The 26,113-nt window shown below is 39.1% G+C and overlaps 1 protein-coding gene across 2 annotated transcripts in view; it reads left to right on the top strand.

The window, feature by feature from the left end:
• The window catches only part of ARIH2 (ariadne RBR E3 ubiquitin protein ligase 2), a 49,008-nt gene that overhangs the window by 1,625 nt on the left and 21,270 nt on the right, over positions 1–26,113 (top strand). The window contains exons 2-3 of one of the 2 annotated variants that reach the window (XM_032319169.1): positions 1,678–1,737; positions 3,944–4,287. In XM_032319169.1, the coding sequence (XP_032175060.1) occupies positions 4,039–4,287 (249 nt within the window). In that variant the 5' untranslated portion in view covers positions 1,678–1,737; positions 3,944–4,038. Of the gene's footprint in view, positions 1–1,677; positions 1,738–3,943; positions 4,288–18,822; positions 18,869–26,113 lie in introns of those variants that run through there. The other variant, XM_032319171.1, reaches the window with a different exon arrangement.

Raw genomic sequence — 26,113 nt, forward strand, 5'->3', positions numbered from 1 at the left:
ATTGTCATTAGTTCTTTTAATAAGGCAGTGATATTCAGGCCCCTTCAAACAATGTCAGCACTCTTTTGAGTATAATTAGGGATATTTAATTTTGAAAAGATTAAAAATTAAGTTTTTATTTAAATCTGGACCTAGAACTCTCACCAAGTATGAAATGACTTTCTCTTTTTTAGAGGGGAGTATGAAGTTTTCCCCTGCTTTTTGAGTATTTAGTTAGTGAGAAGCCTTTGGGCAACATCTAAGTTCAAATCCTGGGGAGAAAGCCAGAGAAAGTGGAAACCTTGGTCTTCTGTTTGTTGTGATTCTGGAGGTAGCTTTGTGGATAGTATTAGGTTCTCTGGAAGGGTGGTGGGGAATTATAAATCCCTGTAGCCAGTGGATCTGGTGGAAGTATTAATTCTGGGTTGCTAGAACTGTGATCCTGGCAAGTTACTTAACCTTTCTGAACTGTGGCTTCCTCATTTGTAAGAAGGGAATTATAGCCACTTTGTAGGGTTGTGAAGATGAGAATGAGTCAAACCTAAAATTGGCCTTCATTAAATGAGAGCAAATGTTGGTAGTGAAATACTGTAGATGGGAGCAATATTTATGAATTTTATTTTCCCAGTAAGCAATATCTTTAATAAAAATACAGGTAAAAGAAAAAAGACATTAAGGGGCGCCTGGGTGGCTCAGTGGGTTGAGCCTCTGCCTTTGGCTCAGGTCATAATCTCAGGGTTCTGGGATCAAGCCCCGTGTGGCCTCTCTGCTCAGCAGGGAGCCTGCTTCCCCCCTCTCTCTCTGCCTGCCTCTCTGCCTGCTTGTGGTCTCTGTCAAATAAATAAAATCTTAAAAAAAAAAAAAATAGATTTTAAAAAAATCAATTGTTCTTTACTGTTTTAGAAATAACCTTCCATAATCATTGTTTAGACCTTGATTTTCATTTGGTTTATATTTACTTGTCCATGTTTGAAGTATTTTTTTGGAAGTTACAAAGTTTTAGTTTTTTGAGAAATCCTGTAGTATAAAGAAATAGACATAAGATTTCTAATAGAGTGAGCAAATAGTACTTATATAGTCTTGCATAGTGAGCTCTGTATCTCTGAGCAGGTCAGATGACCCTTGAGCATGTCAGAAGAGAGGTGACAAAGGGGGATTAATATTGCCTAGTGGGGATCCTATTGGGGACATTCTTTATTTCAAAATAATTCTTTCATGAGTAAGTGAGATCTGAAATACTGGCAATGTTTGTTGTTAGATTATCACCGTGGAAGTTATTTTATACTAAAAATTTCATTTTAAGTCAGTTGCAATTTACTTTGTCCACTTCTGTGCAACATTTAGGGTTGAAATTGTGATAGTGACTTAGGGAATCTGAACCATAGGCATAAGGTGGTGGGTTTTCAAACTGAGGGAGGGAACTGGGTGTCTATTTACATCACCAGTATTCCAGGTTAAATTCTTATTGACTGTTTACTTTGAGCACTTTGTTTTTTAGAAGGCCATTGAACTCCTCTTGTTAATAACTCTTCTCAATATAATGGTATACATGCTTCTGTGGGACTTAAAATAATTTCATAGTTACTCTGCTCCCTTGCTGCTTATCCTTTTAAATGTCTTCACTTGTTAAAAAATAAATTTGCAAACCCAGGGTACCAACGTCAAAAATATAAATAGAATTTTCTCTTTTCATTTTAGATGGAAATTATATGACAGACTATTTGGGGTGACATCTTGAAAGATCTTCAAGAATTGCAGGTATTTTTAATTTAAAGATTAACTTTCTCCTGCGGGAAAAGTACTATAGTTTATTTGTAATTAGGTGATTCTGCCATATAAAACAATTTGTTAAAAGTCAAACTGAAAATACTAGTACTGCTCTCATTAATGTGACTTTTTAAAAAACTGGGCATTTATGGTTAGCATGTCAAACTTAGATTCACTGATGATTTTTTTTTTTAAGATTTTTATTTATTTACTTATTTATTTGACAGAGAGATCTCAAGTAGGCATAGAGGCAGGCAGGGTCGGGGGCGGGGAGAGATTCCCCGCTGAGCAGAGAGCCCAGTGTGGGGCTAGATCCCAGGACCCTGAGACTATGACCCCAGCTGAAGGCAAAGGCCCAACCCTCTGAGCCACCCAGGCGCCCTGATTCACTGAGAGAGAGATAGAAAAAAAATATATATATATATATATATATATTTTTTTTTTAAGATTTTATTTTAAGATTTTATTTCTTTGACAGGCAGAGTTATATATATATATATATATATATATACTTTTTTTTTTTTTAAGATTTTATTTCTTTGACAGGCAGAGTTCACAAGTAGGCAGAGAGGCAGGCAAAGACAGAGAGAGGGGGAAGCAGGCTCCCCGCCGAGTAGAGAGCCTGATGTGGGGCTCCATCCCAGGACCCTAGGATCATGACCTGAGCCGAAGGCAAAGGCTCTGACCCACTGAGCCACCTAGGTGCCCCACCGATTCACTGATATTTTTATATTAAAAGGGGTTCTGTGGTCCTTTACCTATTCACTACATGTTCTTTTTTTTTTCCTTAACACATTCATTTTAATGTGTTTTAATTTTTATTTTTTGTCTTAATGATGGTTGATTTTTTTGAGAGATTCTTTTTTTTTTTTCCAGATTTTTTATGTATTTAATTTTTTAGAGCGAGAAAGCTTGCCCAATGAGACCAGGGGGAGGGGCAGAGGGAGGAGAGAATCTCAGGCAGACTCCCTATGGATCTCAGGACTTTGAGATAATGACCTGAACCCAAATCAAGAGTTGGACACTTAACCAACTGAGCGGTCCAAGCCACCCCCTTGAGAGCTTATCTATTTCAAATAGACTTCATGTATACTTTTGTATTTAATCTAGATTTAGTTATGTAAGTTATTTATATACCATCTCATCCAGATGCTCTTGCGTTTTAAAGTCTTACGAGTTTTTACATTTAAATCACTATTTAAGAGATACCTGGGTTAAGATGTCTTGTCTTCAGGTTAGGTCATGATCCCAGAGTCCTGGAATTGAGTCCCAGATAGGGCTCTTTGCTCACTGGGGAACCTGCTTCTCCCTCTGCTGCTGCTCCCCCACCCCCGCTTGTGCGGTTTTCTCTCTCTCTCTCTCTGACAAATAAAATCTTAAAAAAATTAAATTACTGTATAATATTGTTTCTTGCAGATGATCATTTGAAATAGTACTTGTACAGAAAAGTTAATGGGTATTTGCCAAAATCTTCTCTGTATATTTATAGCTTTCCTTCTCAATTGGATCAATTTCTTTGTGTTGAATACCCCTTTAAGGAATCAGTAGAATCCTTTAAAACTGAAAAAATCAGTTAGGGATTAAGAGATTTTAAATTTTGGTAATTCAGCCTTATGATTGCTTCCCTGGTGGGCCTTCAGCTGTGAGATGTGCCTCTTTCTTAAGGACTCCTGCGGGAAGGATAAGTCCTTGGAAATTTGACCCTTTGACATGGAGTAGACAGCCTTCCTGACTCTTTCATTCCAGGCCCTTCATGTGAAGTTACCATTATTAGGTGCTTCTGCTCCTCAAGAAAAGAATTTCGCTGGGGCGCCTGGGTGGCTCAGTGGGTTGAGCCGCTGCCTTCGGCTCAGGTCTTGATCTCAGGGTCCTGGGATCGAGTCCCACATCGGGCTCTCTGCTCGGCAGGGAGCCTGCTTCCCTCTCTCTCTCTCTCTCTGCCTGCCTCTCCATCTACTTGTGATTTCTCTCTGTCAAATAAATAAATAAAATCTTTAAAAAAAAAAAAGAAAGAAAAGAATTTCGCTTAGATAAGCCTGGGCAGGGAGATGATGATGTTTCCTATATGATACGAGAGTTGGAATAGGCCATAATGGTGATAGGACCAGGCTATACTCTTTTGATTCTTCAATGGTTACTGTTATAACTTCTCATAGTGAAAGTAAGTAACATTTATTTTTTTCTTTTCCTTCCTTAGAAGACAAAAAACACTAATGCATTTGAGAAAGTGGTAAAGTTTGGGGGGAGGGGAAAAAGCTGCTTTCCTGATCTGCAACTTGGCTGGATGCTAAGATGTCTGTGGACATGAATAGCCAGGGGTCTGACAGCAATGAAGAGGACTATGACCCAAATTGTGAGGAGGAAGAAGAGGATGAGGACCCTGGGGACATAGAGGACTATTACGTCGGAGTAGCCAGCGATGTGGAGCAGCAGGGGGCCGATGCCTTTGATCCTGAGGAGTACCAGTTTACCTGCTTGACCTACAAGGAATCTGAGGGTGCCCTCAATGAACACATGACCAGCTTAGCCTCTGTCCTAAAGGTGAGCAGTGATGTCAATTCCAAGTATAATTCCCCCAGTTAAATCTAAATACAAGCTTTTGCTAACTGATGTCTCCTCCAGATTGATGGAATGAGTGGCGCTGTAGTGAAACCAAATTTAGGACATGTGTTGGATTAGTTGGACCCATTTGATGCTTTACTTTGTTTTCTAAAATATGCATATTTAAGGCCCTCAAATTCCCAAGTTACTAAAAATTAGGAACGATGGAGTAGATTCAGGATAGACTGGAAGTACATAGAAGCAGAATTATGTAGATTAACATGGTTTCGGTAAGTGAGTCTTATGAAACTTAATGAGGTAAGATATGATTAGCCTCAGAATCACCATCCTCTATACCACCGTGTGTGAGTTTCTGGCAAATGTCTTGAGAGGTACCCAGGATGTGCCTTGAGTCATCAGTGCCCCTGGGCTAATTGAATTCCATTGTTTCATGTACTAATGTTGGAAGAGATTTTAGTTTGTGTTTCCTTGATTTGGGAGGTATTTTATGGAAATTTTAAAGAGTTGGTTATTCCAGCAAGAATCTCATTTTTACCACTGAAATTAGCTTGCTTTTCAATCTTGCACCTCAGGCCACTTTTGTCCTTACCATGTATGTTTTGTGCTATGTAAGACTAGTACCTAGTACACTCACCTAAAACACTATGTACAATAATTATTTTTATGTTCATTTAGACAATTTCCCAGCATGTTTCTTTCTCCTCTAATGTTGGCCATTATGTGAAAGTGGGGACATTTCTCTTATTTCACTGCCCTTCCTTCAAGAACTGCTATATGGATCTTGTTATCTGCCTAAATCGAAGGTCAGGGGAACATAGGCATGATTTCAACCAAATGATTTTCTTGTTGGTATTTAAATGGAAGTAACTAAGGTATGCCATGTGTGATTTCTCTAAAAGCTGCTTTATCTATTAGTTTAGGGATTTTTTTTCCCCCAGATGGTCAGCAGAGGCTCACTAATACCTTAGATTTGGATACTCAGGGCTTTATTAGCAGCTAGTGGGAAGTTGAAATCTACAGCTTTTTTGGTGACTCCTTCCTGGAAGGGTTGCAGACTTCTTGTCTTGTGGTCAGTAGAAAACTTTGAAGAATGGAGACCCATCGGAACCTCTGGATTTGGGATTTCTGCCCCATAGCTTTAGTAAAGCTGCTGGGACCTGTGTTTCCAGAGGACATTTCTGTGGTAGAAAAGACATCATATCTCTTCTTCACAGTGCACACACCTCTCTGGTCAACTAGTTTCTTTTGCTTTAACCATATTGTCAGGTTATGCACAGTGTTGGTATTTAAAATTAGAAAAGGTATTGTCAAGTGTGTGGCTGTGTGTTGACTAAGTTCATCAGATGTTTCATCTATGCATAAGCACCCTGTTTCCTCTGTGTTGCCTTTCCTACCCTTCTGGGTGGGCCCAGATACCTGTCTTTGTTTTTTTTTTTAATTGTGGTAAACCATACATAACATAAAATTTACCAATTTTACATTTTTCCTTGCTATTAAGCTGATACAGGGTTAGGCCCCTGGAAAGTCTCCCCATAGAAAGCCCTCCCTTTCCTCCCTTCGAGTGCCTTCAGAGTCTAGCTTGTACTTTTCCTGGGTAGCCTTCTTGACATTCCTGCAACACAGTGGTTGTACCGTCCTTTGTTCTCAGTGCCTAAACATTACAGCTCCTGTATGTACTAGAGCACATCCTGCAGTCTTTGGACCGCTTACGTTGTTTTACCTTTTCATGTATTTTCGCATGATCTCCGACTAGATTGTCACTGCATAGAGGACAGAAACTGCTTTATACCTCTTCTCCCCCATCATTTCACAGTGTTTCATCCATAGTAGGTGTTGAATAATTTCTTGGATACTGTGAATTTTGTCAGCTGTTGATGACAGTAGCTGATGCTGTTCATATGAGCCAGATTCCGTAGTCCCCTACTGTACATCCTTCTCTGCTGTCAGGAAAAGGCATCATTCTGACCCTCAAAATCATGAAAAGAAGGAGCAAAAAAAACTTGGTATAGAGATGAAGAAATAAAAAGAGATGAAAGAAAGTTGAAACACAAGGAAGGGGTTAAAGAGAAAATGAGGCAAAGGGGAAAACAGTCCATGAAAATTTAGATCACGGTAGAAGATAGATTTTTTCCCCCCTTCCCTAGGTCTCAATGAGAAGCATGCTAATAACCATTTTCTTTCTGGAGCTGGGGAGCAAGGGTTCTGGCTCTTTTGGTGGCTTGGCTATGCATAAAGGGACTCAGTGGTGTTTTAAGTAGTTTGGGAATTTGACAGAGGCTAGGCAAAAACAGCTTGGTTGAGACTAGAGAGGGAATCACATACAGTCTTCCTTTTTCAGGCTGGCTAAAAACTAACGTTTTCATTTTTGTAATTAATATTTTATGAGATGAGAGGGAATAATTTTAAGTGCTGCGTTTACGGAATGGTGTTTATTGGTGCTTTGGCTATTCTAGCTCTCCTATTGCATGTTTATCTGAGAGTAGAGATCAGTGGTGATCATCCAGATTACTACTGATGTCCCCCGATGATCCTGGTGTTGTTTGTACAACTCTGTGACATATTGAGATATTTAATTCTTTCATATGATTTAGGTGCTATTTGGCTGGTAGGAAATATGATGTGTATGTGGTTTAAAGTTAGAGCCATATGGAACAGTCATTTATGAATGAAAGCTAAGTTTGAGGACTGGCTTGACTTTTTCACTGATTCTCATGTCTGTTTCACTTGTTTTGTTTGTGTGTTGGCAGTTACCTATGGATGGGGCATTGTCTGGCATAAAATTAAGCCTTTTGTTGTCCTTTGAGATTTGATGTCTCTCAAATATTAAAATTCCTATTGTCTGGGACACTGGGTTTTTGGTTTAGTGAGGGCCCCTGGTGTCAGGGTAACTTCCTATACATGTTGTAAAACAAGTCCTTGAGTAAGATCATTAATTGAGAAAGGAAAGTGTCCAGGAAATCAGATTTAAGGGCTAAGGATAGACAACAGAGAAAATGAATATCTGTTATTGGGCGGGGAGGGTAGGGAGACTACTGTGTTCAGATAATGACAAAATGGAAGGTTTGTATTTAGAATTAGCTATCCTCTTATACAGACAGGATACAGGTGACCCTTGAACAATGACGGGGACTAGGGGTGCCAATCCCCAAACTGCCAAAAATCCACATATAACTTTTGACTCCCCCAAAACTTAATACTAGTAGCTTACTGTTGACTGGAGGCCTTACCAATACCGTAAACAGTGAGCACATATCCTGTATATTACGTGTATTACATACCAGATTCTTATAATAAAGTAAACTAGTGAAAGAAAATGTTAAGAAAGTCATAAGGAAAAGACATTTACAGTACTGTATTGCAAAAAAATTGTGTATAGGTGGCTCTGTGTGATTCAAACCCATGTTATTCAAGTATCAACTGTAGTCATTAGAGATTAGATGATTGTCAGGTGAGATATATTGTAGGAGGGAGAAAATCTATGACAAATATTTGTCGTGATTGTGTAGGTCTTTATGTCTTAAGGAAAGTCTTTAAGGAAAACAAAGCTAACTTTAAAACCTGTCTTTTCTTTTAAAATAAAAACAAAAACAAACCCTGTCTTTTCATATGACACTCACACGAAGATTATTTGATTATCTTACAGATGAAAGAGTCCTTTTCTGGTAATAACAGACATTTTTATTGCAAAATATGTAGTAGTTAGCCAAGAAGAATTTTGTTGTTCAGTGAATCCTGTTTGTTACTGCTGTTCTGTGAAACTCCTGAGGCATTTGCTATCAAGCTGCTCAGGAAGGGGCTCAGCCCAGGTAGCCCAGGCTGGCTTTCATTGGTGATGGGCCAGAGGAGTCTCCCCCATGCTACTCTCTTCCTCTCAGCAGTGTGCCAAGGGTGTGGGCAGGAGAGGAGGAATGTGGTTCAGGTCCCCACCCAAATGCATGAAAAAGGAGAAGTAGTAGTCCACTTTGGGCTAGATCCAGTCTAATGGAGCAAAAGTGAGCTCTCTGAGCTTTGTGTTGCAGGAGAACCTTGGAGTAGAAGGGCAGTGCAGGTCACAGCAGTCAAGTCCAAGCCCCACAGGTCGATAAGCATGGTGATGGGAAAGTTATGTTCTGAGCTAGAGCAGGAGACTAAGAAGTAAGTATAGGTTAAAGGGAGTAAAATATGGAGGATTGTGAATGCAGCCTGGGGTGTCTTTACTATTGGATTTTTAAACTTCTTCATTGCTGAACTGCGCTGTTCACTTCTTAAACCTTGTGTTCCTTCAGATAGGATTGGAGAAATAAGCTGGTTATAATGAGTGTTTTTACTACAGTTCTTGCTTTATGAATTGTATTAACTGCAGTAGAGGGGAAACTTACATAGAATACTTCATTCTGCCACCCTTTTGCTTAAATTTATTTTAAAATCTAGTGTTTGATATTCAGCAAAATGTGGCTGGAAATTCTTTTATGATTCTTCTTCTGTGGATCGTTTTTCCCCTTTGTGGATGAATCATAATTAGTTTTCAATGCTTCTGACTCCAAGTGCAGAAGTCTTTATAGTCTTATGTTCAAAACAATCTCATTTCTATGCATTTGGTACTGATAACATGAGCAATTGATGTTTTTCACAAAATACCTTGTATTTAGTCTTTCTCTTAAGTGGCACCTAGTTTTTGTATAATATCTGGAAAAGACTTTAATTTTACTTATCATGTCAACTTTATTTTATCCTGATATAGTGGGATTTTAGACCATTTTAATTTATATATTTGTTAATGGTACTTGTTGTTTTATTACTATTAATGGGAGTATTCTCAAGCTGGGCTTGGTAACACTGAGTATTTATGCTGAGCAGCCATCTGATTTCTATTTTTATGACCTGATGTCAGATTTCTTTGCATGCCCGTATCTCAATAGAATCTAGATTAAATTCCTGTGTTTCAAATAGTTGGTTGTTAGTGGGTGTGTCATACTTCATGATGTTTAGTCTGGAAATCTGATGTGCATTTTACTGATGTACAGATTTATTTTTAAAAGGGAGATGAAGAATGTCCAGAGTGACGTTGAGAATTGCCTAAGTACAACTAGTGCTACAGTTGTGCCTGTCTTGCCAGTTTAGTAAGGTTATTGTCATCGTTGACTTTGTTTGCTCACTGTGCACTTGGCACCACATGCGTTTACCGCCTTCCAGAAAATAAGCTCTTAATCAGATTCAAGAGCAGCTTTCATTCTAGTCTTTTTCTTGTACTTTCACATTATCGTACAAATGATGCATAATCAAGGGGTGGTCTTATTTTATTTCAGGATTTATTTATTTTAGAGAGAGAGCACGCAAGCAGGGGGAGGGGCAGAAGAAGAGGGAGAAAATCCCAAGCAGACTCCCTGCCGAGGCCTACAACAGGGGGCTCAACCCCAGGACCCTGAGATCATGACCAGAGCCAAAACCAGGAGTCAGCCACGGGGTGCCTGGGGCTCAGTGGGTTAAGCATCTGCCTTCAGCTGCCTTCAGTGTCTGCCTTTGGGTCCTTTGGCTCCCTGCTTAGTAGGGAGTTTGCTTCTCCCTCTTCCTCTGTATGTCCCTCCCTCATGCTCTTCTCTCAAACAAATAAATAAAATCTTTGTTTTGTTTTTTTAAATAAAATCTTTAAAAAAAAAAAAAAAAGTCAGGCACTCAGCTGACTGAGCCACCCAGGCGCCCCCTTAAAGGGTGCTTTTAATCCTACATTTGTGTTCTAATCCTTAACTTATTTATATTTAACCTTTTATTGTTGAGGTGTTACTATAGTATTTAAAGAAGAACTATCCTTCATAATTCCTTAATCTAAAATAAAAGTTTTCTTCCTTGCTTATAGTCCTGCAGGTCTTACCTAAATTTATACATAATATTACTGTGCTTCAATTCATTCATTTAACCAATATTTATTAAGCACTTACTGTGTGCCAGGCACTGAAAAAATAGCATTGAACAACATAATAGGTTCCTTCCCTGATGGATGTTAGATTCTGGTAATTGTTCTGTACATGTATTTTTATTTTTTTTATTTATTTATTTATTTTTTTTTTAAAGATTTTATTTATTTATTTGACAGAGAGAGATCACAAGTAGGCAGAGAGGCAGGCAGAGAGAGAGAGGAGGAAGCAGGCTCCCTGCTGAGCAGAGAGCCTGATGCGGGGCTCGATCCCAGGACCCTGAGATCATGACCTGAGCTGAAGGCAGCGGCTTAACCCACTGAGCCACCCAGGCACCCTGTACATGTATTTTTATATTCTGCTATTTTCTTATATACAAGCTTGCCTCAGAGATATTGCAGGTTTGGTTCCAGACCACTGCAATAAAGCAAAAATCACAATAAAGCAAGTCAAATGAATTTATGTCCCAGCGCAAAAAAAAAGTTGTATTTATGCTATACAGTCGTCTGATAAGTGTTCAGTAGCAACTTGTCTATAAAATAATGTAAATATCCTAATTTTAAAATAACGTTGCTGAAAATTGCTAACCATCACCTGAGCTTTCAGCAGGTTGTAATCACTGATCACAGATCACCATAACAAATACAATAATAATGAAAAAATGTGAAATATTGCAAGAATTACCAAAATGTGACACAGAGATAGGAAGTTAGCAAATGCTATCAGAAAAATGGTGCTGATAGACTTACTTGATGCAGGGTTGCCACAGACCTTCAGTTTGTTTTTGAAAAACACACATACACACAAAAACAGTATCTGCAAAATATGGTGAAATGAGGTGTGCCTGTATTTTAACGATTTCCCCATTTTTACTTCATCCTCATAAATTACTTTAAATGGCTGAGTATCACACCATCATATTGAGGCTTAATTTGCTCAGACTTTCTCCATTGGGCATTTAGGTAAGTACTTATGTGTTACAGTTCTTGCGGACTGGTTATGTTGGCTGTGAACACTTTTGTAAATGTGGCCTTTGAGTCTCTTGGCCCTTGGCCAGAGCCTGGGCTAGGGGTCAGATGGTTGGGCTCCATTTCCTTTTTTGCCATTTAATATAATGTGACCTTGGGCAAGTTCCTAACATCTCTCAGCTTCAATTTTCTCAACTGTAAAATAATGATAAAAAGACCTCCTTCGCTGCAGTGAATGAGATAATGCATGTAAAGTGCCTGGCACAGGAATGTTCAAACAAATGGTTATGGTGGAAGGCAAGTCATGGCAGGGCAAGTGCAGAACAGTGGGATTGTTACTTTCACATATTTATTGCAGTTCCTTAGAACACACTCTTAGGAATGTGCATTTTCAGTTGCAGGCTAAAAGCCACATTGAGGAAGGTTCTGGGTGGCATATTGCTGATGATGTTTCTAGTGTGCATATGGTAGATGGATCATGTACTTTGGATTTTTTTGTCTTCATGCAGAGCCTCCGGTTCCCTTCTCCTGGGGCTCACTGATAAGAAAAGTAAAAATAACACAAAATGAATTTTGAATTGGGACCAGGAAAAGGATGCAGGGGAATATGGCTTGTCTGTTATTCCTACATTTTTGGTTGACTGCTGTGTTTGGTCTTAGGCCTACATTGATAGAACTACTTAATGTGAAGTACTTGGTTAATTGGGGGTTCTTATTATTGGGGCATCTCCTTACTTTAACTTGTGCTCTGTTCCAGTCTCCTCTGTTTTGTTTTTGTTTTTGTTTTACTTTGCCTTTGCCCCTACTGCTCTAGGAAAAATTTCACAGATTAGATTTCTCTGCCCAAAAGAGGAAAGAGTTATAGGAAGGATTTGAGAAAGGTACAGATGAGATACAGGAAGCTTCTCATCTTGCTCTTCCTAAAATGTGTCTGTCCTGTGGCTTGATTACTCAAATTGACATGAATTATCAGAATTTGAAGCTTATTTATGTTCCCTTTTCTTAGAACTGTCACAAATCTTTATACACATGAAATGGTTTTACTGTGAAAACCTCAAGTTACCAACCAGAAATGGAGAAAAATACAGGGAAAGTGAGGAAAAGGTTGGTTTAGAGATTTTAATAGAACAGAACTGTTCTTATGATCATGGACAAAGAGTGGTCTCCATCTGGAAAATTTGCTGTCTTTGACTAGTGGCTTCTTTCTTGGCCAGTATATGCTCTAGTCATTCTCATTTCTTTTATCCCTTAGTTTAGGCTTTTATTTTCCAGAGTCTGTAGATAGCTTTGCCTCCTTTTAACAAGAAATAACTCCAGTGCCATCAGAATTAGCTGCCTGGAGACGCCTGAGTGGCTCAGTTGGTTAAGCAGCTGCCTTCGGCTCAGGTCATGATTCCAGTGTCCTGGGATCGAGTCCCACATCGGGCTCCTTGCTCAGCAGGGAGCCTGCTTCTCCCTCTGCCTCTTGCCTACCACCCTGTCTGCCTGTGCTCGTGTGTGCACTCTCTCTCTCTAAAAAACAAAATTTTTTTAAAAAAAATTAGCTGCTTGGATTCTCTCTCTCTCTCTTAAGATTTCACTTATTTATTTGACAGAGATCACAAGCAGGCAGAGAGGCAGGTGGGGGGGTGGGGAGGAGCAGGCTCCCCGCCAAGCAGAGAGCCCGTTGTGGGGCTCAATCCCAGGACCCTGAGACCATGACCTGAGCCGAAGGCAGAGGTCAGGCACCAGAGCCACCCAGGCGCCCCTGGATTCTCTGTCTTAATTGATGATACCACCATCCACCAAGCTGGAAGCTGAGTTACCCTTGACTCCCTTCTCCCACGAAGCCCTCCCTGTTCCCCAGGCAAAGCTGGACACTCCTGTCTCTGTACCGCTCTGTACATGTGTCTTGCTGTGTATTTATGCTAATTAGAAACTCTTGCTTGTAAGCCAGGGCAACTCTTTGAGAGTTTCTTGTTGTTGATCCGACTGTCTAAGCCAAGTCAACGAATGCAGAAGTTGAGAATTTAACCCCAGACCTCTACTTCTCTAGGTTCCCATTTGTAAATAGAAGACACAGTTATCAAAGGAGTTCCATGAAGCTGGCTGAAGTCTAAGCAGAGACTATATACCTGGTAGATGTATGGTTCCCAGCTTGGGGTGCATCTCAGAATTAGTTTTGTCAATTCTGATACAGAAGCCTGAATTTTATGCAGACATAATAAAATAAAATCTTATTTTATGCAGACATAATAAAACAAAATTTTCAGAGATGAGGCAAGGTATTCATTATATTTATGTGGAGAATTCATGTGGAAGTACAAAAAAATTGTGAAACAATTCAGGTTATCAAAGCAAGGAGGAAAGGGTGCATTTTCTTTGGCTACCGAAAGGATGTGTCCAGCCTTCAGAGTGTACTGGTTTCATAACTGGAGTAGGGGTAGGATAAAGACACCCAACTATACTGGCAAGTTTGATAGGTTTCCTGTATTTTTTTTCCTGTAATATTTCTGATGTCTAAACGTAACTTCCTGTGTCATCGATATCAAGATAAAAGTGGTTTCTTAGGATCATGGTGATAATGATAGCTGTAAAAATGACAAATAATATCTGCAGTGTGAATGTTTTAAGAGTTTTGAATTTTATGGCGCAGAACACATCCCCCCCTCCCTCGCTAGTATGTTAGCATTGGCTTCTGCTGAAAGATCGTTGGCTGTCCTTATATACCTTTGTATCCCTCCATTTGTTTTTGTTTGTTTGGTATTCAGATGTCTGTAGCAGTTTTATTTGCAATAGCCAAAAACTGGAAACAACCTAAATATCCAGAAACAGATGAATGAACAAGTAGTGGTATGCCCATTGAACAGCATACTTCTCAGCGGTATAAAAAGAGTGAATGGCTTACATAAGCATCATTGGTAAATCCCAAAAAGTATGCTGCATATGGGATCCCAGGGGGGGAGAAGAGCAAATATTTTATGATTTCAATGATATAAAATTCTAGAAAATGCAAACCCATTGTGAAGGAAAGTAAAACAGTGGTTGGGGAGGGCAGGGAGAAAGATGATGCTGAAGAGCATGAGGTAAATTCAGGGATGGTTTTCTATTTTGAAATATTATGAAAATGAAAGTAAAGGCAATTCATGTTATTAAACTCGTAATACAACAAAGAGTAGGTTGAGGGGGGTGGCTTGTGGAGACCTTGCACACAGGAGCCCCTTTGTCCCACAAATCTTTGAAGAGACTGCAGATCTTTGAAGAGACCTGTGAGCTCTAATTTGACTGACAAAGGCTGGAAGAGATAAACGAACTGCAAATGAGGGGGTTAATTAGAAAGTTCTCTGTAAAATAGTCAGCCCTGCCCCCACTTGGTTTCTAGGCAAAATAATGTGCATATTTTTAAGAAATAGAATACCCCCGGGGAGAAATAGGGCCTTTAGAGAGTGTGAGATCCGCTGACATCATTGCTCACTTTGGGGGCTCTTGAGTCTTGGGTATATGCTGCCTCTGATTAAGCACCCTAAAGAAAAGCCTGTCAGTTGACAGTTGACAGGTTCTGTCCATGTACACAGAGTTGGATTCATTTTCCTGACATCCCCCACCCCTTTTAAAATTGTAATACTCATATAAAATTAACCACTTTAAATTTGAAAATCAGTAGCATTTAGTACATTCACAGTGTGCAACCATAACCTCTGTCTAGTTCCAGAACATTTTCATTACCCAAAAGGAAACCTGGTACGCATTAAACAGTTATTTCCCACTCTCCCTGGGCAACCACTAATCTGCTTTTTGTCTCTATGGATTTACTTATTCTGTATATGTCATATAATTGGAATCATGCAGTATATGACCTTTTGTGTCTGGTTGCTTTCACTTAGCATGATATTTTCAAGGTTCATCCAAGTTATAGCATTTATCACTACTTCATTCCTTTTTTTGGTGGCCCTTTGTTTTTTAACCAAGAATCACCAGTCATTTGAGGAAAACATGTAAAATGGAAAAGAAACAGGAAAATTGATCTGAGCTGAAACAGACCAGTAGATGGTTTTGCTTGTTTTTAAAAGCATACTATTTAGTAATCTGCTAGATATTCAAGAAGATATGGCATCCATGAAACAATCAGTGTTGCCATCTGGAAGAAACTGTCAAAATAAAAAAGCTTATAGAGATGAATTATGTTTGCCAAGTTAAAAAATATTCCGTAGATAGATCAGAAGATTAAGTCAAGAGAAAATCTCAGCATAAAGCCAAAATACAGGCAAAAATTCATGCGGAAGAAAGAGACATAGAGGATCAATCCAGAGAACCATCATCTGCCAGAATTTCTGGGAAGTGAGAAAAAAAATTGAAAGGAGAGGAATATTTAAAAGTATAAGAAAAAAATTTCCAGGATCAAAAGAAGGGAGCATTCTTCATATTTAAAGTTTCTACCCAGTGCTCAGACGAATAAAGAAAGACCCACGGCTAAGAATTGTGACTGAAATTTCAGAAGAACAAGAATAGAGAGGAAACCATAACAGTTTCTGTGAGATACACTGGGTCTTCTAAAAGCAATGGGAATCAGATGTGTCATCCACAGCAGTGACAACCAGAAGGCAGTGGAGCAGCAATCTTCCCAGCCCTGAGGGAGAATGGTTTTGAACCAGATCTGTCATAGCAAAATACACTTGTTTTCAGATGTGCAAGGACTCCTGAAATTTTCTTTCCTTACACCTTTTCTGAAGCAGTTATTTACAGATGAAAATTTTTTAAAAAAGGAAAAATTTCAAGAAATGTCTGAACTAACCTAGTAGTCCAATGAAAAGACTCATGTTACCTGTGCAACAGGAGCTGTTTTACCCTGGAAAGTAGCCATCCCAGATTTGGACACAGATTTGGTGGGATCCAGGAAAAATTTATTTGGGAATGGGAATGGGTAGATTCCAAGCAACAGATAAAATGAAGAAGCTGGAAGACAGTTGGAATACGGTGAAGAAACCATAGAACTTTTTACAAGGGGCAAGGGAATTAGAACAACTATGCAAAGCAGAAAAACTGTATGCAGAAAGTTGTAAGCCAAACACAAATCAAACACATAAGTGGCACAAGTATGAGTAATTGGTGGTGACTGAATAGAAAATGTATTTGTGCCTAATGTATGAAGAATATCCTTCTTTATGGATAGTGGCTTTGGAAGCACAAGGAAGAAAGAGCAATTCTGGTCCTGTAAACAGTATTTTAAAGTTACAAAGGTAACTGATGGAAGGAACTGAAAGTAGTAATTTAAATATAAAAAGGTTGGGCCTTGGAAGGGGTGGTAGGGAGTGGTATAAGTGCGCTAAATCTGCTAGAGAATTATGGGCATGCTTAATGAGGTTGGTGACAACCAAAAGAATTGGTGGAGATTTCTCCTGGTTAGGAAGACTGGCATGCTGGGGTGGGATGGTGTGGCAGGTATTGTTCCTTTTCATCAAAGTGCTTTTTATGAGCCATTTGATTTTCTTTGTTCATTGGTAATTGGGATAGGTTCCTAACTATTGTTGATTCCCAATAAACAAATGTTTCTTTCCTGAGTGTCTTCCGCTGTTTTAACTTTTAGATAGATGCTGAGAACTGGGAGGGGAAATAGTCTGACCTCTACCATAAAATAATTCTAAGATCTCTTTGCCTTTAGTTTCTGCCATCGCTTTTTTAGAATGGTGAGAGAGGAGATATAAATAAATCTTTTTCTACTTGTATTTCATATTTTCTGATATATCCACTAAAAGTGCCACTTTGATTATCTTGGTCTGTTGAAAAACTTAAAGTAGCTTCTTCAGACTCCAGCCTGAACTCCTTCCTGTTTCCCCCTTCTCTAACCCTTATGTTTGATTTTTGTCTCCTCAAACCTCCTGTAACCATCTCTGCCCTTCAGAACCCTCTGCAAACTCAGAGGACCTCTTGTCCTTCCTTTTGTAAATTCTTTTTTTTTTTTTTTTTTTTTCTTTTTAACCTTCCTTGGGAGCTGTATCTGGCCTCTTCCTGCATCCCCTAGAGGCCAGAAGATCTTGGTGCCTGTCTGGGTTCTGGAGGAGAGTGTGGGTGTGCAGTGACAGGATCTAGTACTGGTGCTGGCATTGTTCCAAGTGCTTGCGTATGGCAGAAAAGGAAGTTGTTTCAAATTTCTGTCCTCAAGGAGCTTCCATTTCCGATGGAGTTTTATATAAACAGAAAGGTTATAAAAATAGCGTTATATGTTTTAAGCACAGCTAAGGCCAACAATTAGTAGTTCTGTCTTTGAAAAATGTTCTTGGAGTCCATGGCTTTATCAGTAAGATATGCTAGCCTCTGAGGTATCCTCTAGAGAAGAGTGGGAACATGAATGGTACTGCCAAGCTAGTGTTTGGTATTCCCTCTTACATGCCTCCTCACAGTAGCAGTAGCTACAAGAGGCAGAGCATTATTTGAAATCATTTTTGGACAGGGTGGGCTTATGGCTGCATGAACATGGTAGGAGATTTGGATTTTAGTCCTACAATGTGCAGTTCATTTGATGTCAGCTCCTGTCTGCATTTCTTTTGGTTTGGTTATTGGATGTGACCTTGGTTCATAAAAATGGTGGTCATCCTGCTTACATGGCACCCCCTGGAAAACTCTTAAAATTCTCGTAGGGGCTTAACCAGCCCTTTGTACTAAGTACTTTCCAGGGGTATTTCGTTAAAATGTGCTTCCTAAAAGATAGGCTGGGATTTACTCCGTGATACTGTAGCAGGTAATGGATAGATGAGGTATAGATAGAGTGGACCTGAGTGGCCATGAGTTGATGTTGGAGCTGGGTGACGGGTACATGATTTTCATCATACTCTTCACTTTTATAGATGTTTGGAATTTTTCATAATAAAAAGTATCCTGGTGGTCAGGGATGGATGACTCATATTTTTGCTTTATTGTATTTTGCATAAAGTTTTTATTTAGTGAGGTCTTTGGGGTTTTTTTTGGTATTTATTTTAATGCTTAGAGACAGAGTGAGTTAAGGTTAGATGAGAGAAATCTTCAAATTTAATCAGATTTTTCAAAACATGAATAGTGTAGGTGCCTTGATTACAAGTCAGCTCTCCCACCATGGAGACCTGTAAAGAAAAAGTGAAAGGAAGCGTAGTTGTGATCAGGAGCCAGAGAGCTGACCTCCTAGAAACTGAGAATATGTAGATGTGAAGTATGGGAGAAGTGAAGGCCCACCACTTAAATTAGACCGTAGCGGTGAGCCTTGCCGCAAGTCAGAGCCCTGGTGGGACCCCGCTATCACCATCGTTGCTGCTGATTTCATCCCATTCTAGGGTGATAATTCACCTATTCCTTTGTCTCTGTACTTTAACCTTGTTTCTTCCTCTTATCCCTTTTAGTACTTTCTCGCCTCACCCCCTACCCTACAAGACCTGAATTCATCCATCTTGATCTCCTTAGGCTAGCTTTCCTATGTCATGTCCCTTTCTACCCCAGATCCAGAAGCTCACCCGCAATTCACTCCTTTCCTCCATCTCTGCTGTTTAGTGAATTACTGCTAGTGTTTGTTAACAAATGTGATTGGACCACGAAGTGGCTTAACACAGGCTGAGGCATGGAGACCCATTCGTGTAGCCTTAAAAATTTTCAGGCAGTTGGCAAGTAAGAATTCTAAATAAAAATTGAAACTACCACCTGTATTTTTTCAGGCCGTTGATGCTCACTGCCATCAGCTGCATCCTCCCTATGGCACTGGTAAGTGTGGGAAGGGCTGGTGACAGTTTTGGTGGGCTGCTGGATTTCTTTTTTCTGGGGGAAGGATCTATTTGCAAGCCATGTTATTAACTTGTCCCCAAGGGCTGGACAGCTTCAAGCAGCTATAGGTGACTAAAAAGAGGAAGAAGCAACTGACCATGCTCATGCGTTTCCTCTGGAAACTTTTGTCAAGAGCAGAAGCTACTCACTATGTGCCTTGATCCTTACGTAAAATTAGCACGTCCTCTACATTATTTTGGAATACTAAACATACACTATCCAGGTGCTCTGGGATGTCAAGTAGTAACTATTAAATATCCCGAAACTCTTAAAACATTGTTTCTAAAGATGGATATTGGCTGTATATTAGAAAGGGTCCAAAATGTATGTTCTTATGATTTTCTTCAGTAGCAAGGTTTATCTCGCTCTAGTATTTTAAGTTCTTTGTGGTCAGGAGATCAAGAAATGTTTGTTTCAATGATTAATATAAAATTCTGATAGAGACTTACAAAGAAATTTGTGGTTCTCGTTTACTAACAAACTTGAGGTGGGCTTGGGGACCTGTGATTTTTAAAACTGTTTTTACGACAGTCTGCTTTCTGCTTAGGGACCTAATGGAGAAAATATGCACAGTAAAGTTGAAACATGGGGTGGGACAGCACTCCGCAGAACTGCTGAAGTATAAGCCAGTAGCCAGATTGCTGCTGGAATTACCTTATCTAAGGCCTTGAAATCCTGCTGCTGTTTTCTTGTAGTGAGTGGGTTGGAGGCCATGCAGATTCAGAATTCTTATCTCATCAGGGTGGTCTCGACTTTAAGTGACAGTTGGATGTTTACACTGTTTCATTTCTTTAGTCTCTGAAGCCCTTAGAGCATGGAAGGCAGTTGCCTCCAAAATATCTAATGAAATGCAGAGGTGGTGGATTTGTATACTCTTAACCAGTGAGGAGCTCCTTGCTGGTTACTGCAGCTAAAGCATTCATGTACCCTTTATTACATCTCTGTGGGGAACATCTTAGCACTGTTGGCCCATATTCTGCATTTCCCACTGGTCCCTACTTCCCATCCCCCAGGCCCTACTTATGAATTAGGGTCGGAATTGTATACACACTTACTACATTGTTTATAAGAAACAGAAAGAAGAGCTTAACTCTCCCAGCAGTTGTCTACTTCTTTAGGTTATCAGTGCACAAGCGGTAACTACCGAACATGTTTTGAGGACCCATATCACGGAAATAACTTTTAAGCATCTGTCCCAAATATAGATTGTAGAAGATGAGTGAAGATTTTTGTCTGCAGCCTTTGGGAAATACTGATGACCAGCAGCAGTGTCCTTTCTGACATGCATATAGCTAAGGTTTTCCTGAAACAAAGAACTGGAAACCATTCGAGGGTGTTGGGATTATAAATGCGACGGCAAAAGAAGCCAGACTGGATTTGTAATGCAGAGCAGTGTTCAGGGTAAATGACAACGGAAGGTGATCCCACATTTTTTTTTTTCAAGCTGGAAGGAAAGCTCCCAGAGGTTCCTGAACTATTGTTGGTCAGGTTTGAGGGTCTGGAGAGAAAGGGGAGGAAAAGGCAGGGAAGATAAGGCTGCTCTTGGCTTCTGTGCTCTTACCAAATCTTTTGACTCTGGACCACTGGAGACTTGAGGGCATCCTTCAGTCTTTGATGAACTTTTTACTACTATTTGCCTTCCCTTCCCCACCTTGATCAGTCACATTCCCTTCCCCAGCTCCTAGGAAAAATAAGAGAGGAGTTCTTACTTTGGGGCTTCTGTTCACACTGAGCAAGGCTTAGCCACAACTCTGACGACTCAAAGACAGGCCTGAGAGCTGTGCTTTGTGGAATGGCAACATTTAAGGAGCAGAAAGAGTAGGAGCAGTGTCCATTGGAACACTAAGAAGACTTGGTCTGGGAGGTTGAGAGAGAGCCACAGAGTATTGTAAAGTTACTGGCATTATAGATCTTTGTGGAAGTTATATCTGCTTATGCTGAAATTCACACTGTATGATCAGTTAACCTTTGGTCAAACCATGTAGGGAAATTTTTCATTTTGAGGAGTAAGTAAAAGGTCAAAATGACTATTTGATACAGTAGCATAAAGATCAGCATTTTGTTATTGTGACATTTGTTCATGCAAGTTACTGCAATTATGTTAAAAGTCCCTCCTGACTTATATTTTGAAAAATTAAAACAAAGAAGTTTAAGGAATTGTACAGTGGACATCCATATACCTACTAACAAGATTATACAGGTGCTAACCTTTTGCTACATTTGCTTTGTTATATATCTAGCCATCAACCAACCAATTTTATTTTTATAGAGATTTCTTAAAGTATTTATATTCCATTAAGTTTGCCCATTTTAAAGTGTACCATTAGATGAATTTTAATAAGTTTATGCAGCGATGTAACCATCACCACAACCTGAGTTATAGAAAGAACATTTTCATCATCTGGAAAGTTCTTTGTGTTTGTTAGCCAGTCCCCACTCAAAGCTGCAGGCAACTAGGGATCATCTTTCTATCCCCATGGTTTTACCTTTTCCAGAAACTGCATATAAAGGGAATTGTACAGTATGTAATCTTTTGTGTCTGGCTTCTTTCACTGAGCACAACGTTTTTGAGGTTCATCCATGTCACGTTACGTGTCAGTAGTGCTTTCCTTTTTATTGCTGAATGATTTTCCATGTGTGGATATATATTATATTTTGTTTATCTATTCATTCATCAGTTAATGGACATTGGGTTGTTTCCAGTTTGGGGTGATTATAAAATATGCTGCCATGACCATTCTTGTCCAGGGCTTTAAATGGACATATGTTTTCATTTCTCTTGGATAGATATCTAGGAGTGGGATTGCTAGTTTGTATGGTAAGTGTGTGTTTAATGTTTTAAGAAACTGCCAAACTGTTTTCCGAGATGAATGCTATTTTGGATTCCTGCCAGCGTTGTATAAGGGTTCCAGTTTCTCCACATCCTTGCTAGCACTTGGTATGGATAGTCTTTTGGATTATATTCATTCTGTTGAGTATGAAGTGGTATCTTGCAATTTTTATTGGCAATTCCCTTATGACTGATAACATTAAGGATCTTTTCTTTTGCATATTTATTCTTCATAACTTTTTCAGGTAAAGTATTAAGATCTTTTGCCCATTTTTTAAAAATTGGGTTGTTTGTCCTATTGAGTTGCCTGAGTTCTTTATAGATTCTGAATTAAGGTCTTTGTCAAATACATGATTTGTAATTATTTTCTCCTAGTCTCTGGCTTGTCTCTTCCATCTCTTCCAAGACATTCTTAATGTCTTTGAAGACTAAAAGTTTAATTTTAGTGAAGTCCAGTTTATCAGTTTTTCTTTCAAGGATAGTGCTTTCATTGTTGTATCTAAGAAATCTTTACCTAAACCAAGGATGCAGAGATTTTTACATTTAAATCTGTGAACTGTTTTGAGTTCCTTTTTGCGTGCTGTGAAGTCTCTAAGTTCCGTGGTTTGTTTTTGCATAATGATATTTGGTTATCCCAGAACCATTTGTTGAATGTTTCCTCTACTGAATTCCTTGGCACCTCTGTATAAAATTAACCTTAGATGTCTGCGTTTACTTCTGGATTTATTCTGTTTCATTGATCTCCCTGTTTCTAAGCCCATACATACTTCATTGTCTTGATTACTGTAGCTTCATAGAAAGTTTTGAAGTCAGATAGTGTAAGTCCCCCCCAAAAAAAACCCTGCTTTGATTTTGATTAATTTTAATTGCGGTGTTCAGTCTGGAGCTGTGTTGTTCTGTCCAGTGGCTATGACCCCTTGTAGCCATTGGGTATTTGAGATGTGGCCAGTTTGAATTGGCATGTGCTATAATTTTAAAATATACAGTGTACTTTGAAGACTTACGTGAATAAAAGGATATGAAATAAAATAGTTCATGAATAATTTTTGTGGATTACATGTTAAAAAATATTTAGATGTATTAGTCTAAATTAAGTATATTATTAACACTTCACCTGTTTTAAATTTTAGTTTTCATTTGTTTGCCGCTGTATAGAAATACATTTGGTTTTTGTATATTGACTTTGTTATCTTACTAAGTTCATTTATTAGTTCTAGTAGTAGTTTTGTACATGTGTTTAAGATTTTGAGTAAATAGTCATTTTATCTAGAAATAGAGACCAATTTGCTTCTTCTTTTTCCAGTCTTTTATTAAGGTATTTTATGTCTCTCCCCCCTCCCCCCACTTTGTCTTACTGCCCTGGCTAGGACCTCCAATGTGATGTTAAATGGTGAGGGTGGTCATCTGTCATTTTCCTGATAGTAGCATAGTAGCATTCACTGTTTCATCATTGAATATAATGCTTTTCATAGATGCCCTATATCAGATTCAGCAGTTCATTTTTTTTCTGATTTGCTGAGAATTTTTATCTTGAATGAATATAGAATTTTGTCAAGTGGGTTTTCTATAACACAAATGATCATTTTTTACACCTTTATTTTGTTAATTGAGTGAATTACAATAGGAGCTTTCAAATTAAATCATCTTTCCATTCCTTGGATAAACCTCATTTCATTATGCCATATTGTACTTTTTCTATATTGCTGGATTTAATTTGCTAAAATATTTGGATTGATTTTTGTGTCTGTTTATAAGGGATACTGGTCTGTAATTTTCTTTTTGTTATATTTTTGTCAGATTTTTTTTTTTTAAGATTTTATTTATTTATTTGACAGAGATCACGTAGGCAGAGGGCAGGGAGTGGGGGGACGTGTGCGGGCAGGCTCCCCACTGAGCAGAGAGCCCGGATGCAGGGCTCAGACCCTGAGATCATGACCTGAGCTGAAGGCAGAGGCTTAACCCACTGAGCCACCCAGGTGCCCCGTCAGATTTTTTGTATCTGAATTATGTTAGTTTCATAAAATTAATTTGGAAGAAGTATTACTTTCTTGAGTTTCTGAAAGTGTTTAAGATTAGCGTTGATGAAGTTCTCTAGTAAAAAGTTGTGGGCATGGAATTTCGTGAGAAAGTTTTTGATTATGAATTCCATGTCTTTAATAGATACAGTTATTCAGTTTATTTTTTTCCATTTTGTGTCAGTTTTGCTAAGTAATGTTCAAGGAACTTGTTACTTTCACCTAAGATATGAAATTTATTAAAAATAGATTATTGATGGGGCGCCTGGGTTGCTTAGTTGGTCAAGCGTCTGTCTTCGGCTCAGGTCATGATCTCAGGGTCCTGGGATCAAGCCCCTCATGGGCTCTCTGCTCAGTGGGATTCCTGCCTCCCCCTCTCTCTCTGCCTGCCTCTCTGCCTACTTGTGATTTCTGTCTGTCAAATAAATAAATAAAATCTTTAAAAAAAATAGATTATTTATAATGTTCCCTTATTTTTCTTTTAGTATCTGTAAGGTTTGTAGGGACAGTCCCTTTTTTACCCCCGTTATTGGTCATTTGTATTCCCTTTTTTTCTTAAATGTTCTGGCTAAGGTTTTTAATTAGCTTTGTTGATCTTCTTTAAGAATCAACTTACAGGGGGCGCCTGGGTGGCTCAGTGGGTTAAGCCGCTGCCTTCAGCTCAGGTCATGATCTCAGGATCCTGGGATGGAGTCCCACATCGGGCTCTCTGCTCAGCAGGAAGCCTGTTCCCTCTCTCTCTCTCTGCCTGCCTCTCCGTCTACTTGTGATTTCTCTCTGTCAAATAAATAAATAAAATCTTTAAAAAAAAAAAAAAGAAAAAAGAATCAACTTACAGGATTTATTATTCAGTATTATTTGGTTTGAATTTTACTTATTTCTCTTTGGATCTTTTTAATTTTTTCCTTTTACTTGCTTTGAGTTTAGTCCTCTTTTTCTAGTTTCTTTTCTTTTTTTTTTTTTTTTTTTTTTAAGATTTTACTTACATGCGGGGTGCCTGGGTGGCTCAGTGGGTTAAAGCCTCTGCCTTCAGCTTGGGTCATGATCCCAGGGTCCTGGGATCGAGCCCCTCATCTGGCTTTCTGCTCGGCGGGAAGCCAGCTTCATCCCTCTCTTTGCCTGCCTCTCTGCCTACTTGTGATCTCTGTCTGTCAAATAAATAAATAAAATCTTTTTAAAAAATAAGATTTTATTTATATGCAAGAGCTCTCACACCTGTTGTGGGGATGGGGCGGGGAGGGGCAGGGCAGAGCAGAAGGAGAGAATCCTCAAGTAGACTCCTTGCTGAGCTCAGAACCCAACATGGGGCTTGATCCCAAAATCATGACCTGAGCTGAAACCAAGAGTTGGACACTTAACTGACTGAGCTATCCAGGTGGCCCCCCTTTTTAAAGATTTATTTGTATGGTCTTTTTCTAGTTTCTTAAGGGGACTTTATGTCATTGATTTTTATATTTTTTTCATAGTATAAACATTTACAGTTATAAATTACCCTCTGGCATCATGTTAGCAGGATCTCACCCAGTTCTTACTGTGGTATTTTCATTATCATGTAGCTCAAAACATTTTCTAATTTCTCTTGTGATTTCTTCTGTGACACGTAGGTTCTACAGTAATATGTTCTCTTTTTTTTTTTTAAGATTTTATTTATTTGACAGAGAGATCACAAGTAGGCAGAGAGGCAGGCAGAGAGGGGGGAAGCAGGCTCCCTGCTGAGCAGAGAGCCCGATGTGGGGCTCAATCCTAGGACCTGAGATCATGACCTGAGCTGAAGGCAGAGGCTTAACCCGCTGAGCCACCCAGGCACCCCCAGAAGTATGTTCTTTAATTTCCAACTATTTGCTACAAAAAAGGGCATCCTTGGTAGAGAATAGTTGGCTGAGTGTATGGGGTGCTAGTATCATTTGGTCTAATGCTGGACTCCAGGGCACAGTGGTTCTGATAATTCTTCCACTAAGGGCGTAAGGTTTGTCTCATCAGTACTGGAAAACACTAATGGGTTTTAAACAGGGTGGGAGCTGATCCTGGCCAGATGTGAGAGCTCTGTAAGAGCTGTTTAGTATTATTACTTTTACATCAGGGTTTCAGGAAGGTATTCCTGAGGGATATAGACTGGAGAGATCCAGACAGTAGTACTGATAGGTTGTTCATTTCTTGAGCAAAACAGTCCAGCAAAGATTCATCTTGATTCTACTAAAAGATTCTATTCTCCACAATTGAAAACGTACAGAAGAATGGAAGACTCCCCAGCTGTGAACTATTGACTCTAATAGATTCAGAGTGGATTGCTGAGCCCTATGAGCATCAAACAGTAATGGTGTGAATACTCAGGAAATTCTT

Source organism: Mustela erminea, chromosome 1 (assembly GCF_009829155.1).
Source record: "Mustela erminea isolate mMusErm1 chromosome 1, mMusErm1.Pri, whole genome shotgun sequence".
Lineage (NCBI taxonomy): Eukaryota > Metazoa > Chordata > Mammalia > Carnivora > Mustelidae > Mustela > Mustela erminea.